Source organism: Hemicordylus capensis, chromosome 5 (genome assembly GCF_027244095.1).
Source record: "Hemicordylus capensis ecotype Gifberg chromosome 5, rHemCap1.1.pri, whole genome shotgun sequence".
In the NCBI taxonomy this organism is placed as follows: domain Eukaryota; kingdom Metazoa; phylum Chordata; class Lepidosauria; order Squamata; family Cordylidae; genus Hemicordylus; species Hemicordylus capensis.
Genome location: NC_069661.1, coordinates 112,779,771 through 112,806,491, shown reverse-complemented (window position 1 = coordinate 112,806,491; position 26,721 = coordinate 112,779,771). Strand labels below are relative to the sequence as shown.

Genomic DNA, 26,721 nt, shown 5'->3' with positions numbered 1-26,721 from the left:
TTTGGACAGGGGGCGCAATTTCAGTGCTTGCCCTAGGCGCTATTTTCCCTAGATACGCCTCTGATCACCACTTGCTTTATTCCATTACAAATTTCTTTTAACAAGCCCAAATTACTCTAATTACCTAAAGAGATGGGGTTGTGAGGTGTGTCCAACAGTCTTTCATTGTAGGTTTCTGCTAACTTCTTCACTTCACTGGAAAGATAAGAAAACATTTCCTAGAGGGAAAGAAAAGGATCAACTGCTTTTTGTTTTATTTGCTGTTCCTCACAAGATATTTCAGCATCCCTGAAAGCATGCCACCATCAAGCATGCCCCACTTAACTGTGAAGCAGGAAAACAAAAGCAGCAGCAAGCAGGTTCAAGGGGCAGCCCAGCTGTTGGCTTGCCTAACTGCAGTTTCTTCCTGCTTCCTTTTACAGGGGCTGCTGAAAGACTGAAGCCTAAATTGGCAAGAAAGCTCAAGGTGACCTTGCTTCCCAAGAGTCTGAGGAGGTGTCATTCTAGACAACTAGGAAGCTCGCATTGGGTTAACTTTCCAAACAACGTCAGTGGAACAAAAGCAAAAGAGACAGGCTAGCAACTGGCTTGTTTCTCCACCACCCTCAGATCAGCATTGTGAGACTGACTCTAACCCCAACACTAAAACCAAGGACCAACTCCACACACAGACCAAATCGGTAGAAGATTTGGCACAGGTCCTTCTTTCCGCGAAACATTTTAGTGAGAGGAAAGTCCAAATCAAACAGCTTGAAAACTGAATTGTTAGGCACCAATTACAGTAGGATATTAATCACACACACACACACAATACTATATACATGGCTGGCTAAGGCAACATGGTGAAACAAGGGGGAATGAAATTGTAAACACAATAATCATGATTTCAAGATTAATTTTGTCCATGTTAATACATTTTAGATCTTACAAGCAACCAGCTAAGCAGTTTGCTGAACAATACATTAACAACATCTAGTATCTGGTAATACTTTTTGTGGTGTCAAATCCATATCTAACTTCCATTAGAGACCTGGCTATTTTTGTGAGGAATTTATGAGGACCCCAAGCACAAGTCTTACTTAAAGAAATGGGCTCCACTGATTTGTCTATGTTACCAGTACTATATTTAACTTGAATGCAATGAATCTTATCATACTAGAAAGGTATTGAACTACTTTTGCACCAAGTGTCAGCTAAATGCCCAATGGGAGAAGAACAGAGATAAGGATTTTTTAAAAAAAAAAATCTAGTGAAACAATGCTTTAGGTAAGACCAGTAACACATTTGAGGAAAAGGTCAAAACTATTGCTTCAGGCATCTGTTGCACAATACTAGAAGCCCAGTTAGATTGTATACCCAAAAGGAGGAAAGGTACCACTAAGTCCAGGAGGATGCCAGCATGGCTAACAGGTACCGTCAAGGAAGCCATAAAAGGGAAGAAGACTTCCTTCTGAAATTGGAAGGCCTGTCCAAACGAAGAGAACAGAAAGGAACACAAACTCTGGCAAAAGAAATGCAAGGTGACAATAAGGGAGGCAAAAAGAGAGTTTGCGGAACATTTAGCCAAAAGTATCAAGGGGAATGACAAAAACTTCTTTAAGTACATCAGAAGCAGGAAACCTGCCAGGGAGGCAGTTGGACTATTAGACAATGAGGGAGTGAAAGGGATTATTAAGGAGGATATGGAGGTTGCAGAGAAGCTGAATGAGTTCTTTGCATCTGTCTTCACGGCAGAGAATACTGAGCATATACCTGTTCCTGAACCAGGCTTTTTAGGGATGGAAGCTAGAGAGCTGAGTCAGATAGAAGTGACAAGGGATGATGTTCTAAACTGTCTGGAAAAACTGAAAGCTAACAAATCACCAGGGCCGAATGGCATCCATCCAAGAGTCCTCAAAGAACTCAAATGTGAAATTGCCAACCTCTTTGCTAAAATATTTAACTTATCCCTGAAATCGGGCTCTGTACCAGAGGACTGGAGAGTAGCAAATGTAACACCGATTTTCAAAAAGGGATCCAGGGGCGATCCAGGAAATTACAGGCCAGTTAGCCTTACGTCCGTTCCAGGCAAATTGATGGAAAGCATCCTCAAGGATAAAATTGTAAAGCACCTAGAAGAACAGGCCCTGCTGGGAGTGAGCCAGCATGGCTTCCGCAAAGGTAAATCTTGCATCACCAACCTTTTGGACTTCTTTGAGAGTGTCAACGAGTGTGTGGATCAAGGTGATCCAGTTGACATAGTCTACCTGGACTTCCAAAAAGCTTTTGACAAAGTTCCTCATCAAAGACTCCTGAGGAAACTTAGCTGTCATGGGATAAAGGGACAAGTACATGTGTGGATTGCTAACTGGTTGAAAGACAGGAAACAGAGGGTAGGTATAAATGGAGAGTTTTCACAATGGAGGGAAGTAAGAAGTGGGGTCCCCCAGGGATCTGTACTGGGACCGGTGCTTTTTAATTTATTCATAAATGATCTAGAAGCAGGGGTAAGCAGCGAGGTGGCCAAATTTGCAGATGATACCAAACTCTTCCAGGTAGTGAAATCCAAAACGGATTGTGAGCAGCTCCAAAAGGATCTCTCCAAACTGGGGGAGTGGGTGACAAAATGGCAAATGAGGTTCGATGTTAACAAGTGTAAAGTGATGCACATTGGGACGAAACCCCCCCCCCCCAACTTCAAGTATATGCTGATGGGATCCGAGCTGTCGGTGACGGACCAGGAGAGGGATCTTGGGGTTGTGGTGGACAGCTCGTTGAAAGTGTCAACTCAATGTGCGGCAGCTGTGAAAAAGGCAAATTCCATGCTAGGGATCATTAGAAAGGGGATTGAAAATAAAACGGCTAACATTATAATGCCCTTATACAAAACTATGGTGTGACCACACTTGGAGTACTACGTACAATTCTGGTCACCACATATTAAAAAGGACATTGTTGAACTGGAGAAGGTACAGAAGAGGGCAACCAAGATGATCAGGGGCCTAGAGCACCTTTCTTATGAGGCAAGACTACAACACCTGGGGCTTTTTAGTTTAGAAAAAAGACGACTACGGGGAGACATGATAGAGGTCTATAAAATCATGCATGGTGTGGAGAAAGTGGAGAGAGAGAGATTATTTTCCCTCTCACACAACACTAGAACCTGGGGTCACTCCATGAAATTGATTGCCAGGAGGTCTAGGACCAACAAACGGAAGTACTTTTTCACACAACGCGTGATCCACTTGTGGAACTCTCTGCCACAGGATGTGGTGACAGCCAACAACCTGGATGGCTTTAAGAGGGGTTTGGATGACTTCATGGAAGAGAGGTCTATCAATGGCTACTAGTCGGAGGGCTGTGGGCCACCTCCAGCACCAAGGGCAGGGTGCCTCTGAGTACCAGTTGCAGGGGAGTAATGGCAGGAGAGAGGGCACGCCCTCAACTCCTGTCTGTGGCTTCCAGCGGCATCTGGTGGGCCACTGTGCGAAACAGGATGCTGGACTAGATGGGCCTTGGGCCTGATCCAACAGGGCTGTTCTTATGTTCTTATCCTCTTCCACTTTTAACCACTGCAACAGAAAGTGGGTTCTAACAATCAGGCATCAAGGAAAAAAAAAGTTGCAATGTTTCCATTTTACAGAAGGGAATGGGTGATCTCACATGAGTTAGTGGCTCCCATGTTACACTATTCATGTGAACAGATTGTGAATGAGTGGTTATTAGCAGGAGCCTTTGGCTGACTGACTATTCCTTGGAACAGACTCTGAGGCTATTCATAGCTGCATATTATGAGCATAAGCATATATATGCCTTGGGCTCACGTATTCCTTCTCCTCAGATATTATGATACGGAACTTTTTATTCCAGTTGGTGGCAAACCACTGTTTGCTATTTCATCCAAATCTGGCAAACTATGGTTTGCTCAAACCACAGTTTCTCAGATTCAGACAAAAGAGCAAACTATGATTTGCCACAAATCATGACTGCAAGTCATCTCAGCTTGCAAGGGGAGATGAGAGAGGGGGAAGTGGAGGAGGAATATGTGAACCTGCAGCTATTTGTGAGTGCTCATAATGCTAGACCATGGTCTGGCATTATATCTGAATAGGCTCTCTGAAATCTAACAAGGAGATGCAAAATTCAATGACTAAGCACAATGAACAAGCAATGTCTGACATCTAAAGCAGAGCGCACAAGTGCTCAATTTGCACGTATGGGCTTTTCAGGCTAGTGGGAAAGAAACACATAACCCAGACATCTTCATGCAGCAATGGCAAGCCCAATTGTTTGCATGTCTGGCCTCTTTGCTCCCTCTCATTCAGCAAGCAAGTGCTCTCCTACTACTCCAAAGCTGTGGAGATCAAAACGTCCCGCCTGATGCTGCCCTTTCAGCATGGTCCTCCTTACCTGCATCGAGCAGCAGCTGTTGTTCTCATAACTGGGCTGCTTCTTTCAATACTGCTCCATGCTAAAAGGGAAGAGGGCCTGTTTGCCTACATGGCGAAGCTGAATGAAGAGGAGGGCATGCCCAGGAGGACTCGCAGAGGGAAAAGAGGGGGAAGGAAGGGCGGTGCGACAACAGAGAGTGGGCTCTGGCTTATGAAGCAATTATTGAGCCAACCTTCTCATGGCTCCTGGAGTCTGTTGAGCCCTGGATTTATTTTATATATTACACACACACACACACACACACACACACACACCACCGCACAATCAAGAAAACCAAATTACTAATCACCTTCCACAAAAAGCACAATGCACCTATTCCACTGCAGCTAGAATTCCAAAATGCTACTGAGAGAGACAGCAGAGGGACTATTGGATTTGAACTAGAGAGAGCTGCATTCAGCCACGAAGCTTACTAAAAAGGGGAGGAGGGCTGGGGGGAAGGGGAAGGGAAAGGTTATGCTATTTTTGGGAAGGAAAGAGATGCTGATTTAGGACATGTACTGCCAGCCATGTCATGCACTTGCTTGCTTTCCACTTGTTCAATGTATATATTTGTGCACAAGAAGAGATTACAAAAGCACCAGAAGTCTCCAGTACTTTCTCTGATCCTGCACCTAGCTGGGCTGGACTGTCTGGTTCTGCTGAGGAGATTAACCTCCCCTCTGCAAGGTGCTGTCTAGGCTCTTTGTTGTTATGAGCTCAAATAACCTGCAATAAGATCTGACGTGAGGATGAGGCAAGAAAAGGGAGAATATTATTCTGATTTTTATAGCCTGGCTTCTTTTTTGAGTAGGTGTAGTAGAACCAATATAGAAAAGCGCACTCAATGTCAAGCTATAAATAGCTCCTGCTGAGAGCATAATAGCTCTGCTTCAGTCTTCATAGAGCAAAAGGCAATAACCATCACGATTAAATTTTACCATTCAGGAACATGCACATTCAAAATACACAAAAATGGGGGGTGGGATCTACAACAAATTCAATAACAAAAACAAATTCAATAACAAAAACATATTTACAACATTTAAAGAAATCATGTTTATTAAGCGAAACTACACTTTCACTCAAGAGATCTGCTTTCTGAATGAAACTGTTAAATATCTAATGCTTTATTCACTAAGGAATACACTACTGAATAACATATTTCATTTTAAAGGTCCCAGGTCATTCACTGAAGCATTGGCTTGTTTTAAATGTTTTGTAAACTGCCTTGAGATTATTTCAATGAAAGGCGGTATAAAAATGTAACAATAAATTAAATAATTGGCAAAGAACTGCCAAATTATTTGTAGTTCCCCAAAATTCTCAATATTTCTCAGTATTTATTTAACGTCACTGCAAATCTAACCCTACAATCACGACCAACTTAATATAAATGTACAGTTGATTAGTTTGATGCTTTTGATCATAATAGCAATAGCACTAGCAATAACACTTATATTTATATACCGCTCTATAGCCGAAGCTCTCTAAGCGGTTTACAATGATTTAGCATATTGCCCCCAACATTCTGGGTACTCATTTTACCGACCTCGGAAGGATGGAAGGCTGAGTCAACCTTGAGCCCCTGGTCAGGATCGAACTTGTAACTTGCTGGTTACAGGGCGGCAGTTTTACCACTGTGCCACCAGGGGCTCATAATAAAGCTGATTTCATTTTAAATGGTTACCAGCCCTCTGTGAATAATTATTAGGAATTCCACATAATCTCACTTCCTTGCACCACTATTCCATGGAAACACATCTCACTGCTATTTACTGAAAAGTCTTACTTTTAGAGTATAAGAGCAAGAATGGCTTGCCTTTAGAGCAGCCCACTCCCTAGGTTTCTGAATGAGCCCCTGATAGGTTTGTGCCTCCTGACTCGAATGAGGCAAGCCCAGAACAGTGATCCACACAGAGATTAAATGGGCACCCTTCTCTGACGATGGGTAATTTTATCATTTTCCCCACTTCAGTAGAGACTGGATCATCCAATCATTTCTGATGCAGAGTCCGGGCAGAATCAAGCCCCCACCCCCAACAATCCTGAGGCTAATTGGAAGAAAATCAGACAGAACAATGAATCCTGCAGAGGGCAGCCTCTTCTGTAGGGGTGTGCATGGTCCGGAGTCCCCCCCGGTCCGGCAGGGGGGGACTGTGACTTTAAGGGGGGGTAGTACTCCCCCACCCGCCACTCTTCCCCCTCTGGCGCTGGTCCATTGAAAAATCTTCTTGGGGCAGCAGAGTTCCTCCCTGCCGCCCCTGCCCCCATCGTTGTTAGTTAAGGCTTAAAAGAGACGAGCACTAGCGGCTTCCCATGGGGCCGGACCAAAACCATGCACACCACTACTCTTCTGTGGCTGGGTACTCCAGGTTCATGGAAGTCTGTATTTATTTCTTGTAGCACACCATGGTGCCTTGGTACACAATCTAGTATTCTAACAGAACACAACTGACAGTTCATCGTTTAGTACTGGAGTCAGATTAAGATTCCTATAACAGCTGAACATAGGAACATAGGAAACTGCCACATACTGAGTCAGACCATTGGTCTATCTAGCTCAGTATTGTCTTCACAGACTGGCAGTGGCTTCTCCAAGGTTGCAGGCAGGAATCTCTCTCAGCCCTATCTTTGAGAAGCCAGGGAGGGAAATTGGAGCCTTCTACTCTTCCCAGAGCGGCTTCATCCCCTGAGGGGAATATCTTGCAGTGCTCACACATCAAGTCTCCCATTCATAGGCAACCAGGGCAGACCCTGCTTAGCTATGGGGACAAGTCATGCTTGCTACCACAAGACCAGCTCTCCTCTCCTGAATGAGGAGGCAGCAGCATGTAACAGGTCACTTCCTTCCAAATACTGGCAATTAGTCTGCAGGCCACAGTTTGGATGGTTTTTCTTTTGATTTACACAAGCAACTGAACAATGGCACAGACTCATCACCCATGAATTAAAGAAGAGGCTGCTATTTTAGGGAACAGCATCACATTGTTTCTATCTAATTACATACAGGAATAGCTCTAAGCTTGAAAAGCAAAAACAAATACTCAAAGTAAAAAGATGCAAGAATTGAAATCGTATGATTTTGACTAAGGTCCCTTAAATGAGCAAATCAGATCTTCCCACAACATATTAAAAAAAATAAAAAATCAATGGTATGTTGATGTACTGCCCAAAGCCAGTCAATTAGTCCCATAAAGGCACTTCAGTTATAAATAGGAAACATTCTGCCCACAAAACAACTACAGTTGCCATTTTATCTTCTGCTGCATTTCCGAATTGCATTCTGATATGCACCATGTGTAGGATTTGGTTCACACCTTGTGTTGTTAGCTCTACAAATTGTGACTCACATATTGTGCAGCAGTAGGTGGACTGAAAAACAGCTGCATGGAGCCTTCAGTGTATCTACAGTGAGGGCTTCTCCCACAGCCAAATATGTTGAGGGGGAGAGAGGGTGATTTCCATTTTTCTCTCCCCTTGCTGCTCAGGGACATATACCTGCAAGAGGAAAGGTCTTTTGTAGTGTGAAGCCAAAACCAATCCACCTCAATATATGCTTGGCTGTGGGCAAAGCCCTCTTCACAAGTATACTGAAGGGTCCCTAAAGCCATGTAGCCCTTCTTCCTCGCACCTACTGTTGGGAAGTACATAGGCCAACTTGTTTTCTGGACCCCAGACAGGACCGCCTCTTGCAAAACAGCTTCCCCTCTCTCCATCACCATCCCCCCGCCCACTGCAACTTTTTACTTTCCTCGTTGTCTATCAGGGCCAATTTGTACTGTACATTCAAAATAAGTATTCTTCTCTCCCATTCCAGGAAGGGTTTTTGTGTGTATGTGTGTGTGTGTACTGTACATGTTTAAATGTTCCCCCATTTAGATAAATTTATACACCTACACACACACCCCTACCTACGGTAGCATGCTGCTTTTCTATGGTCAGTGAATCATGTGTGTGTGAGTGTGTGAGATGAACTATTCAATCATGCAATTTCACACACTCACCCAATAATATGAAGTGGTACAATCCAGTAGGGATGTGCATGGTCCGGAGCGGTCCGGACCGGCACTGAAGGGGGGTCTCCCTTTAAGGGCGGGGAGGGTTTACTTACCCCTCCCGCCGCTTTGCCCCCTCCAGCGCCCGTATTCTTAGTAGAAGCCGCCCCTTCTGCCTCCTCCAGTGCCAATGCCGCCTGGGCGCGCGCGCGGCTTTGCTTTAAAAAGTTCCTTTTGCTGGCGCTGAGGGATTAAACACCAAACAGAAGCCGGCAGAGCACCGCGCCGGCCGGCGGCTCCCCCATGCTCAGCCGCCCAGCAGCCACTGAGAACGCCCAGCGAGGACGCGCCGTCGCCATCGCCGACGCGCCGCGGCCCCTAGGCAACCCTCACTTCCGGCCTCCATGCGATTTCCCCCCCGCATACAGAGTGGCAGAATGCAGCCACTCTGTATGCTGGGGGAAGTCGCATGGAAGCCGGAAGTTAGGGTTGCCTAGGGGCCGCGGCGCGTCGGCGATGGCGACGGCGTGTCCTCGCTGGGCGTTCTCAGTGGCTGCTGGGCGGCTGAGCATGGGGGAGCCGCCGGCCGGCGCGGTGCTCTGCCGGCTTCTGTTTGGTGTTTAATCCCTCAGCGCCAGCAAAAGGAACTTTTTAAAGCAAAGCCGCGCGCGCGCCCAGGCGGCATTGGCACTGGAGGAGGCAGAAGGGGCGGCTTCTACTAAGAATACGGGCGCTGGAGGGGGCAAAGCGGCGGGAGGGGTAAGTAAACCCTCCCCGCCCTTAAAGGGAGACCCCCCACCCGAACCGAACCGGCCAGGGAACAGACCGGTCCGGACAGTTCGGAGGCCTTTGCAATGGTCTCCGAACTGTTCCGGACTCATCTCTACAATCCAGGAAAGGATCTACCATTTGATTCTGCAGGCTCAAGTGAAAAGGGCATTAAGAAATACATGGATGGATCTCATATTAATAGTTTGAAACAAGTTTTGAATACAAATTAAAGACTGCACTATGGGACACATGGAAAGGGGTTTGAATAAAACTATACTTCCAACTTCAGTTCCCATATTTCTTAAGGCTTATGGGCTTTGCAGTGTGATTAATGGATTGCTGACCAAGTGGTCCCTCTGCACCTTCAGGCACATCTCAATGTTAACAGTTGTCTGTACCCCCGCAGGACTGGATGTTGCACTGAGACCACACTTGTGGTTGTGTTTGATGATCTTTAGCTAGGGATCAATAAGGGAAATTGTAGCTTATTGATCTTATTAATTCTTCTGGCAGCCTCATTCATCACAAGGTGATGGTGTCTCAGCTGCAAGACTCAGAAATTGTGTTAAGGAATGTTCTAAGCAATCCCACTATTCTGGCAGAGGGGATCCCAAAGGGTACAATCTCCTGCAAGGCTCCATTTCCCTACCATAGTTTTTATTCTTGGTTATACAACATGCTGCACAAGACTGTATGAAGTATCACTGTTCTACAACCAGTTCTTCCTTTGTCGTCAGTTTCTCACAGTTCTAGCTGCTAAATGAGTTCCTAGCTGCTTGTCAGGGACTTAACTGTAAACCGCCCGGAGACGTAAGTTTTGGGCGGCATAAAAATATGTTAAATAAAATGAAATAAAATAATAATAAAATAAATGCAGGCAAACTTATCTAATCCTAACTGAAGGCAAGACTGGAAAAAAAGAAGATATCTCATGAATTTAGAAATGCAGGGTTAGAGGACCCACTATCAGATACTGGATGGTCTTGGGCAAGTCATACTTTCATCCTATTCTACCGCATTAGGATAAATTGGGATAACCTTCTGTATAACTAGTCTAGTCACCTAATGGCGCAGCAGGAAATGACTTACCTAGCAAGCATGAGGTTGCCGGTTCAGATCCCCGCTGGTATGTTTCCCAGGCTATGGGGAGCACCTATTTTGGGCAGCAGTAATATAGGAAGATGCTGTAAGGCATCATCTCATACTGCACGGGAGATGGCAATGGTAATTCCTCCTGTATTCTACCAAAGAAAAACCACAGGGCTCTGTAGTCGCCAAGAGTCGACACCGACTCAAGGGCACACTTTACCTTTATAACGAGGTTCCTAGGAGGAAGCACAACATTGAAACAGAACATGTATTGGGGAAAATGGAGCCTTACTTGACAGTTAAAAAGGTGGGGACATAACTGCAGTCTAGAACACTTCACGTATACAAGACTCCTATTGCTTACTATAATAACTAGAGCTCCACAAGTGTTTGTTACACATTTATCACAACTTAATGTTGTATGTTTCCATCAATTAATTCTGAAATATTACCTTTCTTTCTTTCAGCAACTGTTGATATCCCTTTGCACCCAAGGAAAGCAAAGTGATGAGAATATCTAATGAAGGAGAAGCTGATGCTCTTCCTGGAAGAAAAAATTAAATATATATCTCATTTCATTAAAATAGTTACATTTCTTAGTGGAGATGATAAGCTTTTTAAAGTTTCTTTTGGAGTTGTGGCCCAAAGAAAAATCAACATTTTAAAAAATATATGTACCTGGGTACATTTTGCTGATCTCCTGTATGAAAGAGTCATTGAAGCCAGCAATGATAGCACCACCTACTGGAACCATAAAATTTTTGTCCAAACTTTGCACAAAAGCATCTATTCTGCCTCTTCGTGCTCCCTATAAAGAGAAAGACAGAATAAAGATGGGAACTGATACAACAGAGTCTTTGCCTATATTATAAACACACAATTGCTCCTTGAAAATCTAAAAGTATTACTTTACAGGTCACGCCTCAAAAGAAAGCATGGGTACAATGTATCAGAAAGCTTCTTCGGTGCAAGTCCCACTGAAACAAACAGAACTACTATTTATTTATTTATATTTATGCCCCGCCCCTCCAGTGCAATACTGCTCAGGGCGGCTTACAACAATAACATAGACACAGATACAAGTAATAAAATAAAAAAAATTTAAAAGTCAGATTAAAAACAATTATGAGGTTCAAATTAAAACTGAAAATTATAAAAAGCTAAAGAAGCTAAATAACGTAGCAAATATAACAAAATAATGATATTAAAAAGCCTCCTTTAAAAGGTGTGTTTTAAGATGTTTTTTAAAAACACTGAGGGAGGGAGCATGGCGAAGCTCTTCAGGGAGGGCGTTCCAAAGCCGAGGGGCCACAACCGAAAAGGCCCTGTGTCTAGTCCCTGCCAACCCGAACTTTCCAGTCGATTCCGATGTGGTTTCTTTACAAGGGTTCCTTTGTGTATTGTTTCAATTGTTTTGTAAAATAATGTAAGACAAAGCCTAGATCTAGAACTGATATTGAAAATGTACACACTCTCTCTCTCTCTCCATATATATATATATATATATATATATATATATATATATATATATATATATGGAAAGATCATTCTATTAGCATGTACAATAGATATCACATGGCTGAACAGAGGAATCTTTTTATGTTACTCCTCAAGCGTATTAGAACAAAAACTGGATATTTTGCAGAGAACACATCCCTCACCTCAACACAATAATGCCACTGTTTAAGATGGTCTGACACTTAATTTTAATAAAAATCAGCTACTATGGTACAGTGAAACCCAGCTGGACATTAAAACTGCTACATCTGTGTTCCAGATTCTAAACAGAATCCCTGTGAACCCTTTAGGAAGGGCAAATTCTTCAGTAGAAAGGAATCTACATTTTGTCATACAGGCAAATAATGTTGTGACTATTTCTGTGTCAACAAAATAAATTTGTTTTCTCCAACCAGAAAGTTAAAAAAAAAAAAAATTCAAAATAAAGGTGACCTCTTTTGACGAAACATACATCACAAAAACCAGGAACAAGCCAGAAAAGTAGCGCACGACCCAATGGACTAATGTTCCAGTTGTGCTACTCGGTATTTCCTGACAAGTCTATCATTAGAAATGATTTATTATTTCCATTATCAGGGATGTAGGGAAGTTAAATTGTTCTTCACATTTTGATTGTGATATGTTTAACTGTAACAGTGGAGGTTTCCACAATACATATGTCAATTTGGCTGTAACGATTACAGCCTGTCTTGAAGATACAGGTTTTTTTTTGGGGGGGGGGTCAGGGGCTGGACAACTCCCACATTCCCCAGTATTTTTACACACACACACACACACACACACACACACACACACTCACTCACTCGATGTTAAGGCCTGGGGCAGCATAAGGGATACAAAGTGAATGCAGGGAGCATGCCTCACCCAGATCTTATTCTCTCCAGGCAATCTCCTTACAAGATTACATTCCAGAGTTCTCTCACATTCATGGTCTACCATTGGCGGTTCTATATCCCTAGAATTCCCTGCCCCCTAATATCCAAACTTCTCACTCACTCCAGCCTGGTGCTCACTGTTCATTAGGGTTGGGCAAAATCTCGTGGATGTGTGCCCCCTTCCAGACCTGCCTGGCACTAATGACCCCCTTCCCTGTTGGCACTAATGATGGTTTGAAATCATACAAGCACCGATTTAAAGCACTGTTTTATCATATGTAAGAATTTGAAACCATGGGTTGAAGTAGGCTTGCAAACCAGAGTCTAATGTCACTGCATATTTAAATGATGCTTAATACTGACAAGGGAAGGGAAAATTTGTTCTAGTAATGAAAGTCAAAGAGCACAGTGAAAAAAATTGGACTACAACTAAATGTAAAGAAGACTAAACTAATGACAATGGTACAGCAACCAGCCTCAGAATTGACACTGAAGACACTGGAGTGGTGGATAGCTTCTGCCTTTTAGGATCGACCTTCAACAGTAAAGGATCCACCAGTCAGGAAATACGCCACAGATTAGTACTTGGTAGGGTTGCAATGAAGGCCTTGGAAAGGATATTTAGATGCCGTGACATGTCTATACCTACAAAGATTAGAATCATTCGGACAATGGTTTTTCCCATGACACTCTATGGATGCGAAAGCTGCATTTTGAAGAAGCAAGATAGAAAAAGCACTGACACTTTTGAACTTTGGTGCTGGAGAAGACTTTTGAGGATACCATGGGCAGCCAGGAAAACAAACAAGTGGATCATAGAACAAATCAATTCAGAATTTTCACTCGAGGCACAAATGACCAGGCTCAAACTATCATACTTCGGACATATTATGCGAAGACCCCTAAGTCTTCACATAATGTGTCCATATTGAGAAGTCCATAATGCTTGGAAAAGTGGAAGGTAAGAGAAGAAGAGGACGACCGGCAGTAAGGTGGATGGACTCGATTATGACAACAATGAATGCACCACTGAGAGACCTTAAAGGCCAAGTTGAAGACAGATCATCCTGGAGAAAATCTAGCTATGTGGTTGCTAAGAGTCAACGCTGACTTGACAGCACTTAATCAATCAAACAATTCTGCCAAAGCCTTTTACCAGTCAAGGACCATAAGTCACGTAAGTAATTGCAAATGTAATCATTTTAAAGTTTTGAAGCTACACATGCTGTATGTATATAAAGAAGATACACATTAACAAGCTAACCAACATAACTAAAATCCCAAGAACTCTTCTTATGAAAGTGGTCACCTTAGAAATGAGGACAAGTGAAAAATAATTTTAAATCTGGAAGACTAGAGAAAGCAGCTAGCTTATGAAGACTGGCTAGTCAGACTGCTAGACAAGTACTGCTGATGCAGAAAGGTTCCAAAGCACTGATGTTCAGACAGTTGACAAGAACTGAGAGAAGGAGCACAAAACGCCGACTCCAACAGGACTCCCCTTCACATGCTGGTAAAGGGCAGATGTCCATTCAATCTGCTGCTTCAAGCTGTGCATGCATAATCTATACATCAGTATGATTACAAAGGGGCACCTGAAGAAACACTATAGCAAATCTAAACACCACATCTCAGTTATTTCAAAAGAACTGTAAGGGCCTGTTCTTGGCAATGAGACTTTCAATGAGACACCATGAATCCACTCACTCTCATTTGCTATCATAGAATCTACACTCAGAACACCTCAGAAACAACAGAACCAAGTAACCCATGGGTTAGAAACCCATGGGGGTGGTTGGCACCCTATGTGCACTACATCACCACTCGCTCTGGGCCACCCCAGCACCCCCCAAGTGCACTTATGGGGCAGCTGAAAGCTCCATTATACCTTATGAGGAAAAACCTTAAAGATGCATAAACTTCAACAATTCACCAAAAATCAGCCCTCTGCCCAAATCCTTTGAAAAAATTCAGGTAGCTTCCTTGCCCCTACTTGGCACTACCACCAACCCCACACTGCTCTAGGCCACCCCTTTGCCCCCGACGTGAAGCTATACATTTGCTGACACCTCCATGCTTCTTTATGGAGAAAAACCTTAAAGATGCGTAAACTTCAAAAATCACTTAAAAATCAGCCCTTTGCCCAATTCCTTTCAAATAATTCTGATAGCTTCCTTGCCCACCCTAGGAACTACCACCCACCACACTCCACTCTACGACACCCCTTTCCCCCTGACATGAAGCTATACATTTGCTGCAATCCTCATTATTCTCTATGAGGAATTCAAAAATACTTTAACAATTCACCAATAATCAGAGGAGTGTCCAATTGCCTTGGGGTTTTGTGGGTGGTAGGCATCCCTGTCTGTTTACCACCCACCCCGCTTTTGTGCCCCTAGGTGCTCCACAATAGGGGATATGGACTGGTTTGGGTCCCATTATACTCTATGAGAAAAATAATTAAAAATATTTCAAATATTCATTAAAAATCGTAGGACTGTCCTACTGCTTCAGGGTTTGGGTGGTTGTTGGCACCCATGGGTGCTCCACAATAAGGTATAATGGCCTGGTTCAAGTCCCATTATACCCTATGAGAAAAAAATAAAAATATTTTTCAAAAATTCATAAAAAACGTACGAGTGTCCGATTGCTTTGGGGTTTGGGTGACAGGTACCCCTGGGTGCCAGCTACCATCCTACCAATTTTTGGGTGTCCGAACCGGTTCAAATTTGAACCGAACCAGGGGGTGGTTCAAACAAAACCAAAACCGAACCACCCCCTCCTGGTTCAAACCCGGTTCGAATCTGAACCGAACCGGGCGAACCGGTTTTGTGCACAACCACCCCCTGGTTCGGTTCGAATCCAAACCTGCAGCTCGAACCTAATGGCTGGTTCGGTTCGAATCCGAACCACCCCGGTTCGAATTTGAACCGGTTCTTACATCCCTAATGTGGGATGGTCCTCAAAAAGTGATTTTACACATCATTTTTGTGTGAGGAAGCATTTATGTAATGCGCTTCCAAATGAGCAAAACACAGTACCATTATCAAAGAAATGGCTAGAAATGGCTCTAATATTAGATTTTAAAAATTTATTTATTTATTTATTTAATACATTTATATACCGCCCAAAACAGCAATGAAAGGGCAGCAATGAAGAAGGCCCGTCCCTGAGTAGCCACCAGACAAGCCAATAGCAACTGCAGACGAACCTCTCCAGTTGATCTCAATGGGCGGTGTGGATCATTGCCAAGAAGACGTTCTCTTAAATACCCAGGGCCCAAGCTGTTTAGTGCTTTATAGGTTATAACCAAAACCTTGTACTCTACCCGGAAATTTACCGGCAGCCAGTGTAGATGTTTTAAGATAGGAGTGATATGGTCTCTCCGAGATGACCCAGAGCCCAATCTGGCCACCGCATTCTGGACTAACTGCAGTTTCCAGACTACGTACAAAGGCAGCCCTACATAGAGGGCATTGCAGCAGTCAAGTCTAGCAGATGTACTACTGTTCTGAGGTCATTTATCTCAAGAAATGGATGCAGCTAGCTTATCAGCTGAAGCTGATAAAAGGCACCTCTGGCCACTGCCTCAGCCTGGGACACCAGGGAGAGTTTTGTGTCCAGAAGCAACCCCAGACTGTGTACCTGTTCCTTCTGGGGAAATGTGACCCCATTCAGAACAGGCAGATCAAAATCATCTCCCGAGTTCTGACTTCGCACAATAGTTAGTTAGTTGTTTATTTACGATCTTAGATAAGTACCTCCGGCTTATCTGGATTCAGTCTCAGCTTGTTACCTCTCATCCAGCCCATCACACCCTCCAGCCAGGCATTTAGGGAGGTTATGCCTTCTCCTGATGACATTGACATGGAGAAGTAGATTTGGGTGTCATCAGCATGCTGATAACACCCTGCACCAAATCTCCTGATGATCTCTCCCAGCGGTTTCATGTAGATGTTAAACAACATCGAAGACAATACGGAGCCCTGAGGGACACCATCCTGAAGTTCAGTTTTTGAAGAACAGCAGTCCCCAAGAGACACCATCTGGAATCTGCCCAAGAGATAGGAGTGGAACCACCACAAAGCAGTGCCTCCCACCCCCAACCCCCTCAGACGCTCCAGAAGGATACTATGGTCGATAGTATCGAAAGCTGCCGAGAGGTCCAAATGGACCTACAGAGTCACACTTCCTTGTTAATTCCCAATTGGAGCTCATCCATCAGGCTGACCAAGGCAGTTTCCACCCTATAGCCCACCCGAAAGCTGGTCTGAAATGGGTCTAGATAATCAGTTTCATCCAAGACTGCCTGGAGTTGGGAGGCCGCCACCCTCTCAATGACCTTGCCCAGCCACGGAAGGTTGGAGACAGGCCTATAGTTGCTTAACTCTGAGGAATCCAGGGCAGGCTTCTTCAGGAGTGGTCTAATAATTGTCTCCTTAAGACAAGGAGGCATCCTGCTCTCCCTCAGAGAAGCATTTATGATCTCTACTAGGCCTTCTACAACGACCTCCATGCCAGATAGTATTAGCCACATCGGGCAACGGTCAAGAGAACAAGTGGTAGGCCGCATCGCTCCAAGCAGCTTGTCCACATCCTCACGAGTCATAAACTGAAAATGATCCAGCTTAACCACATAAGAGGAGTCACTGGACACCTCCGATTCAGTCACTGCAGTAATTGTGGAGTTTGAAACCAAGTCGGCCCGAATATGAGAGATTTTATCCGCAAAGAAATCATTAAACACATCACAGTGGGTAACAGATGGTTCCAAATTCTGATGCAAGGGAGGAGGGGCATTCACTAGCTCTCTCACAACCCTCGATAACTCTGCCAGACGTGAACTTGGGGATGCAATATGGGCAGAAAAGAATAGCTTCTCTGCCACCCGTACAGCCAGAGCATAGATCTTCAAATGTGCTCTATGTTGTAATCTGTCAGATTCGAGTCGAGTCTTCCTCCACTGCTCCAGTCATCTTCCTCGCCATTTTAGCCCCTGTAGTTCTTCCATATACCAAGGGGCCAATTTTGAAGCGGGTTGGAGAGGACGCTTAGGTACGATCATGTCTACTGCCCTGGTGAACTTGCTGTTCCAGTTCTCCGCCAGGACATCAACAGGATCACCAGCAGAGCCAACACTAAATCCCTCCAAGGCTTCTTGGAACCCTATTAGATCTAATAACCTTCTTGGGTGGACCATTCTAATGGGCCCCTCGCCCCTGCGAAGGTGGGGCGTGACTGTGAGTCCAACCTTAACCAGATGGTGGTCCATCCATGACAATGGGGGAAATCACAGGAGTCCCCACCCACAGAACACTACCCTGATCAGAGTGAAAGACCAGATCTAGCGTGTGACCTGCAATGTGCATCAGTCCCGACTCCCTTTGGGATAGGCCCATAGTTGTCATGGCTGCTAGGAACTCCTGAGCCTCCCCAGACAAATTGGTCCCAAAGTGGACATTGAAGTCCCTCAGCACCACAAGCTTGGAAGACTCAAACACCAAACCCAAGACCAAGTCCATCAGCTCAGTTAGGGACTCCACTGGGCAGCGGGGTGATCAGTATACCAACAGAAGTCCCATTCTATCCCTGGTCCCCAAACTTAGGTACATACATTCAATATGGTCAGACACTTCCACAGGGATCCTGGTCAGGGAAAGGTTATTCCTATAGACCACAGCCACTCCACCTCCCCGCCCACGTTACCGCACCCATTCCTCAACAGAATCTCCTGGAGGGAGAAGCTGGGACCAGACTGGGCCACCACCCTCCCCCAACCGTCTCTGTAATACATACCAGGTCTGCCTCTTCATCCAGAATCAAATCATGGATAGTTTCTAACTTATTCTGGATAGACCTGGCATTGCAGAGGAGCAAGGTGAGAGTCTGTGGGAGGTTGGCACTGCTCCCCAAGGTCAAAGAGCTGGCAGGGCAGCCGGAAGGGGAAACAGCTAATAGATCTCTGACTTCCCTTCCCCTGTAACGACACGCTGACCTGCCAACCTTACTTCCTCTATTCCCCACCACCACTGGAATAGCCATCCCACAGTCAGTGGACACACCCCCTGTCTCCCCATCCCCAGACAAACCAAGACACATTTGAAACACCCAGGATCCAAAATCCACAACAGAAGCCAAAATATATCACCAGGCCCTCGCCCTCGTTGCCCCCCGAAGTGGCTCTCCCAAAGGGGCAACCCCGCCTGTGGAGGGCCTGCCGCCACAGTACATCAGTCCTTTTATAAGCCCAGAAAGATGGCTACTCTGAGCAGCTGATCCTCAGGGACTGCTGACTCACCCCCTCTTAACTGGTTTTTGGATTGAACTAATCATACACATGAACAATACTACTAATACAGGTGAAACTCGTTACTTGCAGACTCTATATCCATGATTTTGTGTATTCACAGGGGTCTAATTCACACCCAGTTTCATTATCTGCAGATACGAAAGGGTTAAAACCCATGTACCCGCTGTTCCTAAAGGGCTGGAAGATCACTTCTGGCTGCCATTTTGTCTGAAGTAGTCAGGAAGAGCCATTTTGTTGCTCATTTCTTTTTTAAAAAATCTGCTATTTTCCACAGCTTTCGGGGCATTTCATGGATTGGGGGGGGGGGGCGCTTCCTGAACACATGGAAGCATGGTTCAGTAAACATTTTTAATTATTTTCATGTTTTTTCACTGTTTTTCCCCACCTTTTAGGTCCATTCTGGAACCTAACCCCCCTTTCCCCATTGGCATAATGCCTTGTTACTCATGGCTTCATTACTTGCAGTAGTAGGTGGTGAATAGAATCTCCACAAGTAACAGGTTTGCCTGTAATATAGCATGTATATAGCACTTCAAGTGATTAAAGTTCTTCACATACTTATCTCAGAATTTTTACAGTAAATCTATAATGTAATTCCCTTAAGAGTTTGTTTTTTTACTGCTTTTATAAGTTCTATAATATGCCTTCTTCCGCAGAAAACACTCAACCTGTTCAGGTTACGAGCCTGACTACTGTTATTCTCCTCAAATGAAAAGCAGCCATACATAAGTCAGGCTTCTGAAATCTGAAAGCTCTCCTGGAAGCAAGCTGAGAAGATCCTAGAGGTGGTGGCTGCCTTGCTCCTTCCTCTCCCAACCCCTAGGGAAAATTAGCCACTTAAGAGAAGTAGGTAAAAGCAAATAAGGGAGACTGAAATGCAGCCAGCAGTTTTACAGTCCCCTCTAGCTTTCTCTGCCTGTCTTCAGAGAAGCCTGCAGAATTCTGAATTGTCAAACACTTGCCTACTTTTCACATGATACAAGTCAGGCTCCATGTAAACTGCTTTGGGAGCTTTTTGTTGAAAAGCAGTATATTAGTTGTCGTCTCTATTGGACATAAAAACACCTTCTCATTACAGACTCTTTGGAAACAAAACATTGCCTACAAGCAGTGATCCCTCTAACAGGGATTTCCAGATGTTGTTGACTACAACTCCTATAATTCCCAGCCAAAGGCCATGGCAGCTGGGGATGCTGGGAATTATAGTCAACAACATCTGGAAATCCCTGTTAGAGAGAACAGTGCCTACAATGTTTTCTGTGAGGCTCAAATTAATCTAAAGGAAGTGGGCTCACTTCTGAAGTAAACAACCCTTACCTGCTGAATGAGGTGCATACACTTGGAAGACTGAACTCCATATGCATTATTGACAATGTGGGGAATGTCATGTTTTGCGCAAATTTCAGCCAGTTCTTCCACTCTGCAAACAGAAAGTTGAAATTTTGGCAAATACCATCAAAGATAGAAAAGTTATAGGAAGACAAGACGGAAATGGATTAAGCAAAAAGGTTCTGCTACTATAAGAGTATCTGGATCACAGCGCAACTATTTACAATGGAACGGAAATGCTGGCTGGGATCCAAAGAGCGTCTTGAGTTACAGCAAGGCTTGCAAAAGATCAGTGGAATTTTTGGCTTTTTCATTGAGCAACTGACCACCATGCCATATCACAAAGTGTTTTTGCTTTTGCAACACCCCTCAGTTTCAAAAGCAGTTTCTTAGACAGCAGTCCTTCATGATGTATAAGACAAGAAGTCTAACACCCTCTTAAATTCACGAAACTAGTATAACTAGATCTTGGCCACTACTGCATAATTACATCCTCAGCACATTTACGTAAAGATTCAAAAGTATTATTATCCTGAAACAGCCAAAATAATAGTAGTCACTATTTACAGCCAACTTCCAATTGGTCCTCAAAGAGACATTTTAAATATCTTAACATAACAACAACATTATAACAATAGCCACAAATACAGTTCAGAGTCTGGTACAAAGTTAGGTGCATTTAAGACCACTGAAACCAATGGCTTAAGCATACCTAAATCTGTGCTGAATTGTAGAGCAAGTGAAGAACAGGTGAGTTTGTCAAAGTTATACCTGCTAAAGGGGAATAATCGCATGTAGTCTGAAACTGTAGGGGAGGGAGCACAACTGCTCCACTCCCCTTCCTTAATGACACATCTAACTTGGAGAAACACAGTTTACATATTCTTTATATGCAAAGGGATATTATTGGAAGACACTATTAAATAAAGTTGTTTTTTTAAAAAAGCCATTTCATCAGATACCAAGACGAAATGTTATAACGAAGTTGAAACCTATAAAAAGATATTTTTGATGAGTGTTGCAATGGTGGTAATCTTGTTGAAAAGATAAATGCATGACCTTCAGGAGCTGACAGCAGCCCTTTAATAATAAAAAAGGTCCTTCAAATGCCATTGAATATTTTAAATTCATAGTCTCTGGAATGAGATAGACCACAACAATGTACTGGAGGGAAAAGAAGGCAGAAGAGAAATAAATGGTAAAAATCGCAGTGACCTGAGATCAGGTCATTTTTCTTTTCAGAGCCGTGATTCAAGTTAGTAAATTTTCCTCTTGGTTTAGGGAACATTCATGGCACAAAGACAGAATTATTAGTCTTACTGTATACTATTTTTAACAATATACCTACACAAATCTATATCAAATCAATCAATCAACAATATATTTAAAGATACAGTTTAGACTATCCCAAACTAATATAAAGTAACAGAGAGAAAGAAAATAAACTTTCCTTAGAAGTATAACTTTTATGTCACTATATCTCTAAAAACAATTACTTTCAGAGGGACACTGTAACTTCTATGTAGCAAAGTAACTTGAGGAAGACCTTGACAGAGAGACCACAATCCAGTGCCAAAGTACTGCATGGCTGGCTGGGAAGTGGGGATGTTCTCTGTTTTGTTTTAAGTCAATGATGATTCTTGCCTTATATCAGTTCTATCTTCAGGGAATTCTCACCACACTGGCTTGTCTGCCATGGAACCTCTGTGTGTTGCAGAGGATTCTGGGTGTGTTCTTATATACAGGAGGACCTTGTTAATTGCGGGTCCAGCACCCGCGGTTTTGCATATCCACGGTTGGGTAATTAGCACTTGACCTCAGTATATGCACCCGTGGGGGAGGTTTAAACCCATGTATCCGTGGATTGGGGGTGGCTGGAAATGACTTTGAGGGTCATTTCCTGCCATCATTTTGGTTTTGGGAGCTATTTTATAGCTAATTTACAAAGGGGGGGGGGAACCAGCTATTTCTGGCTGATTTTTGGAATGGTGGACTTTTCGGGAGCATGGTAGGGCACTTTGGGGAGGAAAAGCTATTTTTGGCTGATTTTCTGCCATATTTGGCAGTCCGGGAACCGACCCCCACAATTTCCATATCCTTAATATTCCATCATCCACAAATTCACTATCCGCAGTCCCCCTGTGGAACTGTGCCCCCATGAATAACAAGGTTCTCCTGTACACACAGTTCATGCATTGCACTGATCCGGTCTGATGGGTCTTACCATGGCACCATGTGAATGAAAAGTGACCTACAACACACCCAAAATATTTCTGCAGCTACACTACACATGAAGATTGGTAGTGGCAGGCAAACTGTTTTTCAGGGAAGCTTGTCCATCATTACTGATCTTCTCAGTGAAGAACTTCTCATAACACTATAAGGAGTTCCTCAGTCTAGAAGTAACACTTTATCTAGCCGGAAATATATAAGAACATAAACATAAGAACATAAGAACAGCCCTGCTGGATCAGGCTCAAGGCCCATCTAGTCCAGCATCCTGTTTCACACAGTGGCCCACCAGATGCCGCTGGAAGCCACAGACAGGAGTTGAGGGCGTGCCCTCTCTCCTGCCATTACTCCCCTGCAACTGGTACTCAGAGGCACCCTGCCCTTGAGGCTGGAGGTGGCCCACAGCCCTCTGACTAGTAGCCATTGATAGACCTCTCCTCCATGAAGTCATCCAAACCCCTCTTAAAGCCATCCAGGTTGTTGGCCGTCACCACATCCTGTGGCAGAGAGTTCCACAAGTAGATCACGCTATAGCCAGGACCTAGTTAGGAACAGGAAGCTGCCATATACTGAGTCAGACCATTGGTCTATTTAGCTCAGTATTGTCTTCACAGACTGGCAGCGGCTTCTCCAAGGTTGCAGGCAGGAATCTTTCTCAGCCCTATCTTGGAGAAACCAGGGAGGGAACTTGAAACCTTCTGCTCTTCCCAGAGTGGCTCCATCCCCTGAGAATATCTTACAGTGCTCACACTTCTAGTCTCCCATTCATCTGCAACCAGGGCAGAACCTGCTTAGCTAAGAGGACAAGTCATGCTTGCTGCCAAAAAACCAGCTCTTCTCTCCTTGCATGTATGATGCTCTGAATTAGAAGTACACAAAAACCTTGCGATTCATCAGTTATGGAGATACAAATGTATTATTTTTAAATACAGAAACACAACATGGAAATGGAAATGAGAAATAAAAAGAGAATTAAGTCAAGTTAAAAGTCTAAAAATAAAGTCAGTAGAATGAGAGAGAATGTAGCTCTCTCAATGCAATAAGTATATTTTCTTATATTCTAAATATTATTAATTATCATCATAGCATGTTTGACCACCTCTATAATTTGAACATGGGAAAGTATATAAATATACAAACAGATTCCACTAAATGAATAAATTCTTTGTCAGTACTCCTCATTGCAGAACTGCACAGACACTCACATATTAGATAACTATAGCAATTATTTTCAATATATCCCACCACTTCACTGAGACCACTACTTGAAAAATAATCCGGTTCTGGAGACAATGTTTCTCAAATCTCTCTGTAACTGCAATAATGACGTATTAGTTCCTTAGTGTTGGGACTCCATGCCCCCACACCTGCCCAACTTACAAGGCAATGTAAGTTCATTAGGGGATCCTCCTTCCTGTTGGGATGCCACGTCAGCCACACCTCCCACTGGAATAGGAAGAGGTGGGGAAAGTTTTCATTGCCCACCAGTGCACAGAGATAGCCGGTGGCCAAAGAGGAAAGGGCAGATCAGTTAGCGCAGGGAAAAGTGGATGGGGGTTGGAGACTGGTCTTGTGGTAGCAAGCATGACTTGTCCCATTAGGTAAGCAGGGTCCACCCTGGTTGCATGTGAATGGAAAACGATGTGTGAACACTGTTAGATATCCCCTTAGAGAATGGTTCCAAGTTCCCTCCCTGGAATCTCCAAGATAGGGCTGAGAGAGATTCCTGCCTGCAACCTTGGAGAAGCCACTGCCAGTCTGTGTAGACAATGCAGAGCTAGATGGACCTATGGTCTGACTCAGTATATGGCAGCTTCCTATATCCCTATGACTGACAAGCCATTTGAAGGGATCTGAGAGATGTATAACTCTATTTAACCTAGCAGAGATCAGGGATGAGGTGAACAGACCAAGAGAAAGCCTTGGAACCTTCATGAGAGATCAAGCTGTGGGGAAGCAAGTCTCACAGGAGGAGGAATGGAGTGACTTAACTCCCTCCCCAATGCTTCTGAGGCCCTGCTGTTGTTGCCACAGCTGTCACCTTTAATAACGTTCAGCAAAAATTTGACATTCAGTCATTTCCTTCTCTCCCATTCACAAACCGGAATGACACACAGAAATGTAATACAATTCACATTTGAATAAAGAATACCTCTTGAGGAGTATGGTTGAAGTTTCTTGATCTATTCTGTTAGAGAAGCTTGGGCAATCAATGCCAGTGGCTTCATCGCCATCCTCACAATATAGGCTATAGCTACCAAACATTTATATGTGGATTTATTTACCTGTCAGGTACCCTTGGAGCAAAACATGATGTGGTGGAATGAATACAGAGAATATTATCAGCCCCAAGCTCCTGGAGTTTAGCTTCCACTGCCTTGAGGTCTGTACGCAGCTCGTCACTTTCTAACACATTTTCTATCACCACAGGCTCAAAACCTAGTCCGATGTATGAGTGGGCAAAAACAAAAAGCGTATGAGTGAGCATCCAGTGTCCTTCTGCAATTAAACCTTCAGATTGTGTAACAGTTTGTCTCTCCTACTTGTAGGGATGTGCTGGAATGGAAGAGGAACAACTATTAGCTAGTGATACCACCCCGTGAGTGGTGAGCGGTGCTCTACGCTGCCCCTTCCAGCTTCTTGCTGGGGTGGCGCTGGTCCCCAAAAGCCCAGTGTGCCGTCAGCACGCACAAGGCACCCGCACATGTGTGGGCACCATTTGCATAGTCAGCATGGTGTTGACACACATGTACAGATGCCATGAGCATGCTGATGGCGCGCTGGGCTTTATGGGACAAGTGCCACCCCAGTAGGAAGCTGGAAGGAGCAGTGGAGAGCAGGTAAGCACTTGCTCTCCTTTTTCTTAGTCCCCTTTTTAATTTCCCTTAAAATGCCTGAATCGCACTTCAAGCCATGGTCCAGGCACATCTCTACCTGCTTGATTTATTCCCCTTGTTTATTACAGTGACAAAAACATCTTTAACGTTAATCACTATGGACATCAGTGAGCGAGTCGGCATTATATCATGAAGCTAGGTTTCAGGTCAGAAAAACGTCATGGAAGCTTAAATTAATGTGAGCCATAGATTTAAATATTTCCACAGTGTATCTTCAACCTCTCCACTACAGAATTGTTGTTAATCATTCTGGATTGGAAGAACAAGATCAAGAATTTAAACACAAGTCACACTTGATGCTATTGTACAGACTTAATTCAGGAGTGTTGTAAAATATTCAGGAGTGTAGGGGGAGGTTCAGCTCCTAGTAAATGAATGAGTTATTGATTGTAATGTAGTGGCTCTAGTGAGCAGGATTTCCCATGCTTGTGGGTTTCCTCACTCTTCTCTAAGCAAGACAATTCTTGGGAGATGTAATGGGCAACTCCCAGGAAAGTGTAAAATAGTTAGTTCCCTTCATACAAAAGAATGGAAAGCCTGCCACATGCAGCCTTTGGATCACTCCCATTGGCCACAATCCAACACATGAATACTTAATTTAAAGGAAATAAAGCACATGTAGCATTGTGTTAGAATGAGTGATGGAGAAAAGTCTGAAAAAGGAGAGGGAGGATTCAGACTTGGGACTTTGGGAGTTCTGCTCCCCCCACTCCCATATCAATTTTGGATCAGACTTAGATGCCTTTGGCCCAATTCAAAAGTAGATTAGTGTCAGGCCTGCAACTCTTTCTGCTATCCACCACTTCCCCTTTTCAAACTTTCCAAAATGGGCAGATGACAGAAAGGGCTCCCAGAAACAGAGGCAGTAGGATCTTAGGCTCTGGATGCTGCCTGGAATGCTTATAACAGTGTGCAGGGATGCTGGGAATCATGGGGAATAAAGGTCCTAAGGTTCCTGGCATCCCTACAGACTAATGTAACCATTGCTGCTACACTGCTGGATGCTGCTACAGATATATTTCTCCAAGGCTGAATTTCCATTTCTGACTTTGGCATGTAGGTAAGGTGTTTTGCTTCGAGAGAGTTGAGGTAAAATGTATTTAGGTAAGTCATTGTAGAAGAAAGGATCATATAACCCTCCCAATTTTATATGAGCAGGTCCAATCCTGGCAATCTGAGCTCCATCTTGGTTTTTTTAAAAGCCAAGGTGACAGATTTGGAAAAGCTTCTTCCTAAGAACTTGAGGTGCTGCTGTCAGTTGGGCAATATCAAATGAGATGGACCAATTTAAT

The 26,721-nt window shown here is 43.9% G+C and overlaps 1 protein-coding gene across 1 annotated transcript in view; it reads right to left on the bottom strand.

The window, feature by feature from the left end:
- Window positions 1-26,721, bottom strand: part of SEPSECS (Sep (O-phosphoserine) tRNA:Sec (selenocysteine) tRNA synthase) — a 48,262-nt gene that overhangs the window by 5,695 nt on the left and 15,846 nt on the right. Inside the window, exons 5-9 of the mRNA XM_053258119.1 lie at window positions 24,818-24,971; window positions 20,289-20,391; window positions 10,947-11,076; window positions 10,721-10,812; window positions 125-218 (exon numbers count right to left, since the gene is read on the bottom strand). Coding sequence (XP_053114094.1) covers window positions 125-218; window positions 10,721-10,812; window positions 10,947-11,076; window positions 20,289-20,391; window positions 24,818-24,971 — 573 coding nt within the window. The remainder of the gene's footprint in view (window positions 1-124; window positions 219-10,720; window positions 10,813-10,946; window positions 11,077-20,288; window positions 20,392-24,817; window positions 24,972-26,721) is intronic.